Below are 13,425 nucleotides of genomic sequence, written 5' to 3'. Positions count from 1 at the left end.
ATTGGCTTAACTTGATGAAGCCAAAAAGATGCATCCAACTTACTGAAGTTTGAGGGAAAAAGAAGTTGGTTTCTCTTAGTTCACGAGAAGTATGAAAATTTGAAGGCTGATTACTTCGTATTATATATTGGGATAGCAATTTTTCTCACTAGTTTGGTTCCCGCGGCCTTCGTCCTTAATGGGTCGGGTTGAATAGAGATGGAATTTTTTTTTTTTTTTTAATCAAATTATCATATCAACCGAATTACCAACCGTACTCTATTGGTTTTGCGTTAAACTTTTTGTGTCACTTGGTAATGGCACGGTAGTGTACCGAATTGAAATTTTCTGGTACGATATTCGATATCACGGTATTACTGTACCATACCGAAAATATAAATATTATATATATATATATATATATATATAGTGTTTAGTACATGAAATATATATAGTGTCAATTACATGAAAATATGCTAGATTTGTGTTGGTGTGCTGTTGCCTATGCTTTTTACTATATGGTTGTTGCCTGCAGTTTTTTTATTGTCTGTGCTTACTACCTACTTGCTTCAAGTATTAAATCATCTGAAAGGTAATACGGAGTTATATGATTGTGCAGGTAAAATTGAGATAAGGGCATAAAAATTGAAAAAAGTGGGCCTTGAATTGGGCTGATGAAAAAAAAAAAAATATATATATATATATATATATATATCAGATTTTGGCCCAAAAAAGTTGTCCAAAACAAAATGGTAATTACTATTACCATACCATGTTAACCGAACTATTTAGCATACCAAACTTCGATAATACTGAAAATTTGGCATGGTAATGGTAATCGATTTTACAATGTTAAAATTTTAGTATGGTAATTAGTACGAGAATTTTGGTAATCGATTTTATAGTGTTAAAATTTAGTATGGTAATTAGTACCAGAATTGACTTTTTAGAGTAAAAATATAATTTTTCATTAAAGTGAACAGTAATATGAGCTTTTCGTTAAAGCTCCCTCTTTTTTTTACCAAGGCACTAATTATGTCTGATAAGTAGCACTTTACTTAGTGCAATTACTCTACAATACAACAGAGGATTGAATACTCTATAAAATTGAACGATCATATTTGAACACTCTGATTTAACTGGTACTAAAAAGATAATTTCATACAGCTACAAATTTAGGCATCAAATACCACGGAGCATTGTAGCCACACCCGGTTTTAAGAGATGATAACAAACTTACGACTTCAAATACAGAGGTAATGCTCAAATCAATTGAGCTAAAAGCTGCTTTTGCAATTACTTTACCTATCTTCAAGAACATACACATGTAGCTGCATTGGATTCTATATTGCAATATACTATGTAGTGTTGGACCAAAACAATTGGGAAGGTGACCACTTTGTCTTTACCTAGTTTCTCTTTAGTGGAAACTTTACAAGCAGATAATAAAACCAGAATTTTGCTTCTGTGAGCACATACATATGTATTAAGTGCCGCCAAAGTAGCTACCAGAAGAAAGAACTCAACCGACAACCAAACCAATTGAAGAGAGAATTAAGAGCTTTCTTTCCGCAGTGCCTTCACGTGAGCTTTGGGACTACAAGTAGTAAAAATCTTGTTTACTTCCCAACTGTGTCTAAATTCACTCAGCCTCAACTTCCTATCTCCTTACCTGTTTGCAAATTAATTGGAAATTTTATTTAATGCCATTTCCCAAAATCACCTACAAAAGATTGTAAGTTTTCATGGGTTATAATGTAACACGCGTAACTCAGTAGTAGTACCAGTAGCGGCACTTATACATAATCTCAGAAGTTTATGTATAAATCAATCGCAAAAAGAACTTACTGCGCTTGTGATTTTATTCTCTCTTTTAAGAAGAGGTATTCGGTTCAAATCTCGTAGAGAGTTAAGAGTACATGCATAAACTTAAATATCCATATCTACTTTAGATGTAACTGTTGCATTATATTAAAAGTAGGATCTGCAATCTGGTAATTAGCTCTCCAAAAGTTTTCTTAATAAAGGAGAATATGAAAATAACAAGAAATGAAGGCCCTTGAGTTGGAAAATATGAAGGGTATCAAGGCTTATGTTTCTGTGTGTAGATGTAGTCCAAGTGAGCTTCAGCCATTATCCTTCTCTTTGAACAGTCCTCATCTCCATCAACACAATCCTCCACTCCCATAAGCTGCTACAATATAATAATGTATCCCAACAGAAAAGCAGTATAAGACATATATTATATATAGTATCTACTTGATGAATTACTCGAGCTAGGGTTAGGAAAAAAAAACAAGAAGAAAAAGAAAAAAGAAAAGAACTTAAACATACATCCATTAATTCACTGCCTTCCAATCCTACAAGTGAACCCCCATGAGCCATTTCATTGAGCAGCACCTTCTCTTGTCCTGTAAAGATGCCGAAGATTATATATTGCCAAGAAGAAGGGAAGTTAATGAATAACAACTTCTCTTTATTTCAATTAACAGAAGAATTCGAATTTCAGATTTTTTTCATTGATGTAATAAAATACACTGTTACTAAACTAATAGCTATTTGGTGTACACTATTACTAAACTAATAGCTAGTTGGTGTAATGGCACAAATGTTTTACCTTCTTTGTTCGCTAAGAGACGGGTCGATAATGTTGAGGAGAAAAGGATGAAAAAAATGCAGAGAACAAGAACAGCTCCTGATTTGAAGCTTTGCTTCATAGCTTCGAATTCAAATGAGAGAGAGAGAGAGAGAGAGATGAGCTTAAAGATTTGGAACTTGAGGTGGTAGAAGAAGGAAGAAGAGGATGGAGATAAATATACATGCAAAAAGAAAGCAGCAGGCACTCACTTAGCTTCTGTAAGTCAAATAAATCACATGAAGGATCCCATCTAAACAAGGCCTGCAGTTGCAACACCTCTCCTCTCCGCTAAGGTGGGGCCAACCAGCACCATGCTTTTGTGTGACAACACCTCTCCTCTCCACTACTTTGATATATGATATATCATATGTATATGTGTGCGTGAGAGAGGGCTTGCTGCTGGTTTGGTCATTGCCTATCTTTATGTTTGTCTGCCATATAGTGGTCCAAAAGAGCCCAAACACACTAAAAACATCAATGTTATATCGTGGTTGACAGCGTCCACAAGTCAACCTTTCGGTCAAGCTGACAGCTGCTGCCATCGTTACAAAATTTTACCTGACTTATATAGACATAACATGATACACCGCTACAATAATATTATCTGTTAATGAAATGAAAATGTATGTTCTTATTTAATTGGTGTAGGAAGACAGATGATACTGTATTGGGTATGTTGTTCTCATTTTACGTGTCACCATCTGATGACATGTGGCATCAATACCGTGTTGTCTGGTTGTAAACTATATGAAGATGAAATGACTTCTTACTAAAAATGCAATGTCTTACAAGTGCTCCACATCACATGTATGTATTTACTGGCATCAGTGATCAGACCATTCCTATATTTCTACCGAGTTTCTATGCTATTTAAACCAATCCCTAGCATATATTTATTGATGATATATGTGCTAGCGCACAATTTGATCACAACTTTGTTTAGTGAGCTCTAAATCTTTTATGTCTCCTAAGATAAGATGTCTATGTTGATTATGTGATTCAGATTCACAACCAAACAATTAGGGCATTAATCAAGTTAATTTTATAATTTAGTCGACAACGTAAGTATATTTATCCAGCAGCATAAGCATATTTTTAGGAACATAATAATTCTATTACAACTGAAGTCTAACAAGAAATCATTGCTCTATAAATTAATATATATATATATATATATATGTATGTATGTATAAATCTGTGTCCTTAATCTTGTTGATTATGCAATTATGATATAAATTTGAACATGAAAATTTTATATTTGGGACCATAATCATTTATATAGTTTAACAACAAACTATGTGAGCAAATATTAGGGTTTTCATGTACTTATACTTCTACGCATATGTCTAAATTTGATTAAAAAATAAAAAAGATCAATGTCCTAGAATATAGAACAATTCCAATCTATATGCATGTGGATATTTTGAACCATTTGAACCATGCATATCTTTTTTTTTTTTTTTTCCTTCTTAAAAAAGAATCAACTAATGGCTTCGCCATAACAGTTTACCTTTACGATAACCAAAAAACCTATAAAAATATTTCAGTCTACACCTGACCTCTATCGTTACTCACCAAAACCAAAGAGAACCATGTGTCATGATTCTTCTTAATAAAGAACGGTAAAGGAGATTATGCTTTCCTATTGGAAGGTTTGAATCCATCATTTATTGTTTGAACATAAACAATTATCGTAGCAAAGGTCATTATTGGGTTTGGGTTCTGTGAATACTAACTTATTCTCTAGGGAACTGAGAACACGACCATGATAACTCATGAAATGATGAAATGTTTGACCAAGTTATGTTATGTGACAATGGCATTGGAAACTCATTATTTTGTTGTTGATATCTTATAACAGGTAATATTTGCGTATTCACATATGATTATTTAATTTTTGTTTTTGTCCAATGATAAACTAGCGCATGTTTTGTTGTTTTAAAAAAATAATAAACATGTTATTAATTTTTTTTAGATTTCAAAAATTAAAAAAACACATAACATTTTTTTACTGAACCAAATCAGAATGTGAGTATATAAATTATTCACTACTGAATACCTAAGTATTATCCTCATATAACCCATTACTGGTTTTAGTGCATGATTATATTTTCTAATATGTATTAGAGCATCTCTAATGCAGAAGAAAAATTGAAATCAAATATGCTATTTGAGTCTAATATGAGTTCAAGCCTCTGTTCGGCTATTCAACGTTGGGTTTTGGTGTAAAAGTTGAGTCCATCTCATGCTGTTAAGAAAAATGTTATTCAACCAAGAAAATTTGAGTTATGAATTCAATTAATCAAATTCTTATACCCAAATTGCTAAAACTCAAAATTTGAGTATCGACTTCGATGCTTTTTTTCTGATACAAAGACTCAAATTTTAAAACTCTAAATATATGCAAATGGTTTTAAGAATATAAAACTCAACACTTTTTGGACTCAAATATAAGTTTAGTTTTGAAGATTTGAGATTGGACGATGGCTAGGGTTTGTATACGCTGCAACCGGAACATTGACATTTTAAGTGTGTATTGACTATGCGTTTTGCATCATGTAATGTCGTGTGTTTGATAGAAGTGGTGTGGTGTGCTTATCACTTGCACTCAAGTTTGACTTCTTTTCCCCAAAAATTAGTCATTTAGAATATCAATCATATAAATTTATGTGCTCGAAATGCACCTTAGCTAGTAGTCACCTATCTAAATGAAATCTTGTTTAAAATGGAACCATAATCACTTCATCTTTACCCAAATGTAAGCTACAGACAAAAGCCACTATATGCTCCAATTATTGTGCCAAACTATTCATGAACTGTATTACCCTTTTTTTGTAACAACTTTTAGACTGTCACCTTTTTTCCACCATCTTAAAGTTTTCAGAATTCGGGCACCGGCATAAATTGGTCGCTTTGTAGTTCTGCTTTCTGCTGTTGACATTGACTTCTCCGTTCTATTTTCCTGTTCACTAATTTTCATGCTGTATTCTCGCAATTTCGTGGAAAAGCAGGAGACGTATGAAATATAGAATCGTCTATCTTCACAGTTAAAAGTTCAGTATGATTCTAATTTATTTTTATTCTTTTTCTCTGGTTACATACGACGTTATTGATTTGATTGTATCTCATGCATGGATAAGTCTTCCTTGTTTGGCCGTCCAAACTGCAATGTTTTAATTTATTAGGCCACATATAAATCGCTAAGACCATTTGATACAGCTCAGAGATTCTCTCTCTTTTTGTGGATGAAGAAAAATTGTGCTTCTTTCACCTTTTGTTTCATGTTATCAAATGCATACTTCTCCACCAGAGACTTTCCACAAAATCAAAGTGCCCTAAACTATGGGATAAATGTTTGATATAATTCAACCCTCTAAAGAATGATTTTCTAGAGTATGACGGATAACTATTTCTCTTCTAGGTTTTAGTTTGTAATTTTTATTTCTTTTATCGTTTTTCTTTTTTGTTAGAGAGAGAAATTTTTTTATAGAGGACCGAAACAATCCAGTGTTTCCAACTAATAAAAGGGTATCACTTACATCCAACAGATTTCGATCATGCATTTTGAACTCAAGATAGCTCAAACAAAGAGGTAACCAAATGCTATTAAACCATATGATCATTGGCACTCCAACTTTCAACATTAGCGCAAGTGGTACATTATATATGCTTGTGAATATATAGGGTTTTGACCTGGCAACCGTTGCATCTTGAGTTCGATACTCTACTCTCCCCCTTCTTGTAACATTGAATAGTTTCAAACACGGAATCTAGCCTACTCCTGTTATCGTACCCACCCTAACTACTTGGGTTTCGGACACGGGTACCGCAGAAGTTTGTCATTAATAGCATTTAACCCAAATAATCATAACAAAACTACCGGTTTAGGCTTTTAGCCCAATTGAGTTTGGGCCATTCCGAGCCCAAGAAAACATTATGACCCTGGTTTCTCTTGTCCAGTTCAACTTGTGGATGGCCCAACTTTCCTCTCTTTGTTTCACTTCAAACCCAATAATTTTGCGAAGTTAATTTGTTGATAGCCTATACAATTTTTTTTCCTTAATTTTTTGATACTCATTTCTATTAGGCGGACGAAAATAAATTAGTATTGAATTAGTCATTTACGACTTACAAACCTAATGTCTTTTACTTACAAAATTAAGAAGAATACCGGCACATTTGTTCTTATTTTTCCATGGTTACAACATTCGTTTCTTTTTTATTTATCTTGCGACATGGACACCCTAACTTGTAGTATATATCTCAGATAAGAACCTTCGAGCTTCAATCACAAAATTGGCGGCAACACATAATATCTTCCCTTAGATATACTTTAATTAAATATTTATATAAATTATGTGTTGATATACTAAATACAAAACAATCCATACAAGAAGAAGAGAAGGATTTCTTACCTTATTAAATTGAGCAAACAATAAAACCAAATCAGAAGTCAATCCAGCATTTGGGTTGGTAATTACGTATATGCTTTTTACACCTACTGAATTTTAGACCTACGAAAAAATGGGCAATTGGACCTTCTCCAACCCCGTCACTTGGTATAAATGCAAAAGTGCTACGCGTGTGTGGCTGCTAAAGGGCATGAAATTTAAAATCCAAAAAATGGCATTACCGACCAAATTGAAGAAATTTTGAAAATCAACTTAATTTTTGTGCCTTTTTAAAGGCATTTAGATTTTCTTATTATTTTATTTTACCGCTTTATGTCTAGAATTAAATTAGATTAAACAACTTATGTTATTTGATTTTTCCACGAAAATAAAGAAGGATTATACGAGATTAATTATTCACAATAGTGGTGTGTGAGGAATTAGACAAAAATGAAACTTGTCCAATCTAATCCTACCATTTTGTAAGGATTGAAAAATACAAGTTTTGTTAATAAGTAATTTTTCTTCAACAGTTAAGTCTGTAATTTTTTTTTTTTTTATCTATTTCTTCCTTTAACATACTTTGAAAATAATAAAAAGTGATGTTATTCACACCTCCAGTGTCTTATCCCACTCACATTTTAATGAATTTTCTAATTATAATTTTGTCCATTTGTAAAATGACTGCTAAGGACATTATTTATCCTCTTTTGCATTATTTGTTTTTAAAAAAGCTTGAACAAGATAACTCCCACGCTCTATCTAAAACAAGGTTCTAAAAGACGCTAGGTGCTAGTCGGGCTGTGGGCTGGGGCTTAGCGCCTAGGCGGACTAGGCAGATTTAAGTAAATCTATTGCATTTTCGTGAAAATAAATGTCTGTTTATACTTAAAATATATATAATTTCATCATAAACTAGAAAATAGAATGAATATATATTATGAAGTATTAGAACATAATGAAAACATGGGGAACAAACATTTAATGTGTGTTTATTTAAGTGTTCAATAAGTCTCTTACAATTTATTGGAAACAATAAAATGCAAAAGGAAAGTTATCTATTTTCTATCTAAGTGAGTTGAAACCTAGACAAGTGTCTAGGTGGGTCTGGACGGGCTAGGCGGGCGCCTCAGCAAGTCTAGGCTCTCTTTCTTAATTTTCAAACGCCTAGCCATTAATCGGGACGGTGGCCAGCCGCCTAGGGGGTGCTAGGCAGGGATTTTTAGAATAGTGGTCTAAAGACGAATCCTAACTCATCCTTTCATCTCCTTTCATTTAGAGAAAGCTAAAAAAAAAAAGGACTTAGAAGATGACTTTTTTTATTGAAGAGGTAAAATGTGACACTTCTATGGAAGAGGTAGAAAATTATGTTTCCATTGAAGAGGTAGAAGAATAATTTTGTGTGTGGATCATTTGAATTTATTGTTGTCGAAGTTTATCCATGAATTTGGATACCTATGTGGTTTTCCATTTGAATTTGCATACTTATGTGGTTTCCATTTGAATTTACACACCTTGATGGCTTTGAATTTATATTTGATTTTGCCAACTATATTACTTTGAATTTATATTTGATTTTGCCTACTATATTACGATTAGTATTAGCACATATTTTTGCCACCAAACTTTTCATTTGAATTCGCGTACTTGTGTTCTTGAAACCTTTGAAATGATGGATGTTCAAGCGGCAGGTTTAGATACCTGATACTCCTGATGTTTTTTCCTTCAGATTGCCTCTAATACTATCTCAATAGCAAAAGCTATAGCACCACATCCTCCAGATGTATCGATTACTTTGAGATTTGCAGGGTTTAGTTTTGACGTCACTGAAGACTTCACTTGCTCCTTTGACACTCCCATCTCTGTCCTCTCTTCCCTCTGATTTTTGCTCGCTTTTCTTTCTTAATTTGAGTTTTATATTTTACTTGTTTATATATTTTTTTAAGAGACAATTTTATAACTTCATATGTGTGTGTGTGTGTATATATCATATAGTAAGGTTTATCTTGAGAATAATAGTAAGTGGGGAAATAACATTTCAATTATTTAATTTTTTTTAAGTGGTAGGTGAGATTATAACATGAATGAAGAAATAAGACAACAAGATAAATCTAATAGTTCTCATAATAAATTATTTAATTTAATCTAATCTAAAACACCACACGGAGAGTCTGAGCAATCCTTGTTAAGGAGAGCTCGTTCCTACTTGACAATGACTTGTAGATGACAATTAGGAAGTTGTAGAGACCAAATACAAATCAAGAAAATTAGCTATACTAAGCGAGACATCTCACGTATGCGTGATTATATGATTCAATTTCCCAAATAAATACCCAATATGTTTAAATAGAGAAAGCTAATTATTGAGAAATTATTGATGCGATATGGGGACCAATATGGCCCACTCCATGTCAGGAAATACCGAGGAACGTCAGGGACAGGTGGGGAGGGCGTCAGGGTGAAAGCGAAGTGAAGAGGCTATCGACCACTTGTTGGCAAGCAAAGCTGCCAAAGCACAAATTGCAGACTGCTCCACCTACCACAACCCATTTTCTCCACCATGCCCCTGCTCACCCAACCAAACTCTCTTTCTCATTATTTTGTTTAATATTATGTATTTTTACTTGTAAGTAGAATATTACGATTGATTCCCGTTAAAAATGACTTTGAATTATATTATCGTTAATTCATTGTGAGGCTTACCTCATATAATTTGTTCAAAAGAAAAAAAAATATATAAATATTCTTTATATATAGGATGATGCTATTTACATATTATTTTTTACCTTCAACATTCTTTTCAACTTTTAGCATCAAATTAAATGAATTGGAAAATTTCAAAGAATAAAAATCAACCGGAGATGTGTGATAAGACCACCCTTTATATAGTCACCCACATAATCCTATCTTATTCTAAATCACCCACGTAATCCTATCTTAACATTGTTTATTCTTATACTTTAATCACTCTTGTATATAATTTTGGTCATAATCCAATCATTTAAGGGTAGACCAAGCTTTCCTTTCAAGATATAAGACTATGGACACATTTGTTTTGGGAGGCAAATTGTCTGTCCTCTTGTTTGGGTGCCCTTTCCATTCATTCTTATTTTGTACGATCACGGTTAAGCTACGTCAACATTTTATATTGATTTTTTTTTATATAAATAATAAGACAAAAAACAATAGGAATATAAAATGTTGATATAACTTAACCGTGACCGTACAAATAGGAGTGGATGAGAATGACATCCAAAGAGGAAGGCAAACAAATTCACTTTACATCTTTGAAACTAGGGACTTGAAAAATTTATAATTGGTCTATGAACTTTCATTATAGTTTATAATTTGTCGTAAACTAAAATTTCATTAATTGAGGTTTCTAAATTTAACAAAATGTCTAATATATTCAATTCTAATATGTGTTTACAGACCAAATTTAAACAAAGGTGAAACAATTAAATATAAATTCGGGTGAAAGTTTATAAATCGCACAGATGGACCAATAGTACATATTTTGTTAACTTCATGAAAAGTTGGGAGACCAAATCCAATCTGCAATGAAAGTTGGGGACCAATCCTCATATATATATGCTAAGTATTTGCTTCTTGCATCAACCACTGAAAGCCATTTATTAATGTAAACTCTACCTTATGATCTCAATTACACAAAATTTGTCGATTTTCACGTATGCGGACCGAAAATTGCCGATGAAATTTTGCTTTAAAACGAGAGTAGTTTTCTATAGTAGAAGGTAATTTCACATTTGTAAGAATAATGAAAGATGGTGATATTGTTGATGGAACTCATTTGGTTGGTTGGTGAAGCCGTGAAAATGGGGTAGAAACAAGAACAAAGGTAAGTGCATGAACCCCAACTCCAAGTTTATTCTTCATGTAGTTTGGAGACTTGACTTATTCGCAATAGCTTCAAATCAAAACTTAGACTTGTATCGCTCGGTTTTGGTTGGTGAAAACATGCCTTGACAAGTGTTTCAACAACCCCAAGCACGAGCCTCTCCAAACATTCTCATCCATTCACCTAAATTGTGCATCTTTTGCATGTTTTTAATTTGAAAAAAAAGGACGGCAGTGCTTGCTTGCTTATACTTAAAACATACAATGATAAATACTTAATTGTCGAAAAAAGCATTTGAATTTTTAATCTCCGAAAAAATATGAAAAATAAGTTAATAACAAAATCGATATCATATTTTGGAAAAATGATGAATGACTTTTCTAAAGAACCACATGTTGCTAAAATAACACTAATTTTCAACAACTGACAATAACGTTACGAATCAAACTGTAATCTTCGAATACAGACGGCACCACAAACAAAAGAAAAATAATCTCCAAAATACAAACAAAAAGGAAAAGAAAAAGAATTCTAATTGTTCATTGTTACACGTGACATAAGAAAAGTTGAGTGAAAAAATGTAAAACTACAAATAAATATAATTACCCAAACACCAAATTCCAAGTTGTATTCACTTGGTTGTGATCACATGGGCCCACCCATCGATCCGGATTCAGATCCATCGAATATTAAAAAAATAATAATAATAAAAAAGGGTAGGTAAGCGAATGAGAGAGAAAATCGAAAAACATCAAATTTTCTCCCAAGTCCTTGTTCTTTGTGGTAATAATTTTACAATTTCGGGGCCTCAGGAATCAAATAATTGCACTAATCACCCCCCCTGGAAGGACTCCAAGGAGTCATGTCCATGGGGTAGCTTCCCAGGACCCTTAAGAAGGACGTGAACTCCTGCACCTCCGCCAGCGCGTTCTGTGCCCTGACCTCCGCCATCGATGCCTCGAAGTCCACGTAGAACAGGTACTCGAAGTGCTTCGCCGTCCCCTCGTTCGAATCGCTCACCAGCCTGATCGGACGGTTCCGGTGCGGCCGCGACTCTATCTTCGTCAGGCTGATGTTCCGGAACGCGAACGCCGATAGGACCTTGAACAGCACCGACGTCCCCTTGTCGTGTGCGAAGACGATGCTCGTCTTGAACGGCCGGTCCGTACGGGGGATGATCGGCTCCCGGGCCAGCATCACGAAGCGTGTCACGTTGCTCGAGTCATCCTGGATCCCATTCTCCAAGATCTCCATGCCGTAGAGCTCGGCGGCTCGCGCGGAGGCTATCGCTGCCGTGTCCCGGAGGTTGTTGGCGGCGACGAACTCGGCCGCGCCTGCGGTGTCGTCGACGGCCTCTCGGGCGACGTTGAGGCCGAGTTTGGTGAGAGTCAGCTCGCATTGAGCTAAGGCTTGGGGATGCGAGATGACTCGGTTCAAGTACTCTTTTCGGACTCCGGGGAGGGCTAAGAGGCAGTGGTGGACCGGGAGCTGGACTTCCCCAACGATGTGGAGGCGGTGGCGGAGAAGGAGATCGTAATTACGGTGAATTGAGCCGCCGAGGGAGTTTTCGACAGGCAAAACTGCTCGATCGGCGATCCAGAGCTCGACGGCCTGGAAGGCGACTTCGAATTGATCACAGGGGATGGCCTCGCATTTCGGATAGGCTTTGCCGGCGGCGGCTTCGGAGTACGCGCCGGGGACGCCTTGGTAGGCCACGCGCAGCTGGGAGCCGTGCATAGGAGCTGGAGAGTAGTCGGTGATGGTGAGCGCCCTGGGAGGCGGAGGCGGCGAAGACGACTTGTCGTCTTCGAGCTTTTCGATGGGGACAATATCGAGGTCAACGGAGGTCTTGTGGCCGTTGACCGAGGCGACATGGTCAGCGGTTCCGGATTTGTCGGAGGGGGTATGGGGTTGCTGGGAGACGACGTTGCTGGCAAGAATGGCGCAGGAGCTCTGCCAGTCGGCGCGACTGGAGCCGACACCGTTGGGGAAGTGGACGGAGTCGGAGCGGTAGGCGCATTTAAAGACGGGGAGTCGGGTGGGGGCGAGGCGGGCGAGGCGGAATGCGGGGCTCGTGAGATTGTTTGGTGAGGGCGGAAGAAGAGACTGCATTGTGTGGCGTGTTGGGAACTCGGATGGAATTTAGAGAAATGGAAATTGATGTATTGTTTTTTTTTTTTTCAACTTTTTTTTTTTTTTTGGGGGAAACTGAAAGCTTGGTGTTCTCCTTGGGAACGTCAAGCTGAGACGAAAGGAGGGTGGCGATGGGTATTTATATATCGAGAGGGGAGAGAGAGAGGGGACGAGTCCGTTGCGAGGAGGTGGAGGGCGGGTTTGGTCAAATCTCACACCTACCACCCTCGCTCGCCTAATGCTCTCTCATTTCTTACAATATTTTATGTTTGCCTTTTATTTATTTATTTATTTTGGCTGTGCTAATTTTTATTATTGTTTTTGTTGGATTTATTTTTATTATATATTCGTTGGATTTTATTTTTATTATTACTTGGGAAGAAATAATATGTGTCACGTGTTAGCTCTGACCCTCGGTCGTATTT

General features: G+C 35.7%; 2 protein-coding genes across 3 annotated transcripts; both read right to left on the bottom strand.

Moving 5' to 3' along the window:
* Window positions 1–1,926: 1,926 nt before the first annotated feature.
* Window positions 1,927–3,030, bottom strand: LOC103954755 (putative phytosulfokines 6). Of its 2 annotated transcripts, none has more exons than XM_009366573.3 (3): window positions 2,597–3,030; window positions 2,314–2,390; window positions 1,927–2,173 (listed from the first exon to the last, which is right to left on the bottom strand). In XM_009366573.3, exons 1-3 carry the CDS (start codon window positions 2,694–2,696, stop codon window positions 2,063–2,065), a joined length of 288 nt encoding a protein of 95 aa, XP_009364848.2. In that variant the 5' UTR covers window positions 2,697–3,030; the 3' UTR covers window positions 1,927–2,062. The 2 variants fall into 2 exon arrangements, with proteins under 2 accessions (XP_009364848.2, XP_009364849.2); XM_009366574.3 differs by having other exon boundaries at window positions 1,927–2,170; window positions 2,597–3,010.
* An 8,558-nt stretch (window positions 3,031–11,588) lies between these two features.
* On the bottom strand, window positions 11,589–13,072 carry LOC103954756 (arogenate dehydratase 3). Its single transcript, XM_009366576.3, has one exon. It carries the CDS (start codon window positions 12,977–12,979, stop codon window positions 11,696–11,698), a length of 1,284 nt encoding a protein of 427 aa, XP_009364851.2. The 5' UTR covers window positions 12,980–13,072; the 3' UTR covers window positions 11,589–11,695.
* Between the last annotated feature and the right edge of the window lie 353 nt (window positions 13,073–13,425).

Source organism: the organism of the source record quoted next, unplaced genomic scaffold (assembly GCF_019419815.1).
Source record: "Pyrus x bretschneideri cultivar Hongxiangsu unplaced genomic scaffold, Pyrus_bretschneideri_v1 Contig5, whole genome shotgun sequence".
NCBI lineage: Eukaryota > Viridiplantae > Streptophyta > Magnoliopsida > Rosales > Rosaceae > Pyrus > Pyrus x bretschneideri.
The sequence above is the reverse complement of the archived record's forward strand: the minus strand, read 5'-3'. Positions and strand labels throughout refer to the sequence as shown.

Excerpts from the sequence above, each read along its gene's own strand:
- LOC103954755 (XM_009366573.3), bottom strand. The coding sequence starts at position 2,696 with ATGAAGCAAAGCTTCAAATCAGGAGCTGTTCTTGTTCTCTGCATTTTT. Across the intron at positions 2,391-2,596 it reads TCTCTTAGCGAACAAAGAAG|GACAAGAGAAGGTGCTGCTC; the intron begins GTAAAACATTTG and ends GCATCTTTACAG. Across the intron at positions 2,174-2,313 it reads AAGGCAGTGAATTAATGGAT|CAGCTTATGGGAGTGGAGGA; the intron begins GTATGTTTAAGT and ends ATTATATTGTAG.
- LOC103954756 (XM_009366576.3), bottom strand. The coding sequence starts at position 12,979 with ATGCAGTCTCTTCTTCCGCCCTCACCAAACAATCTCACGAGCCCCGCA.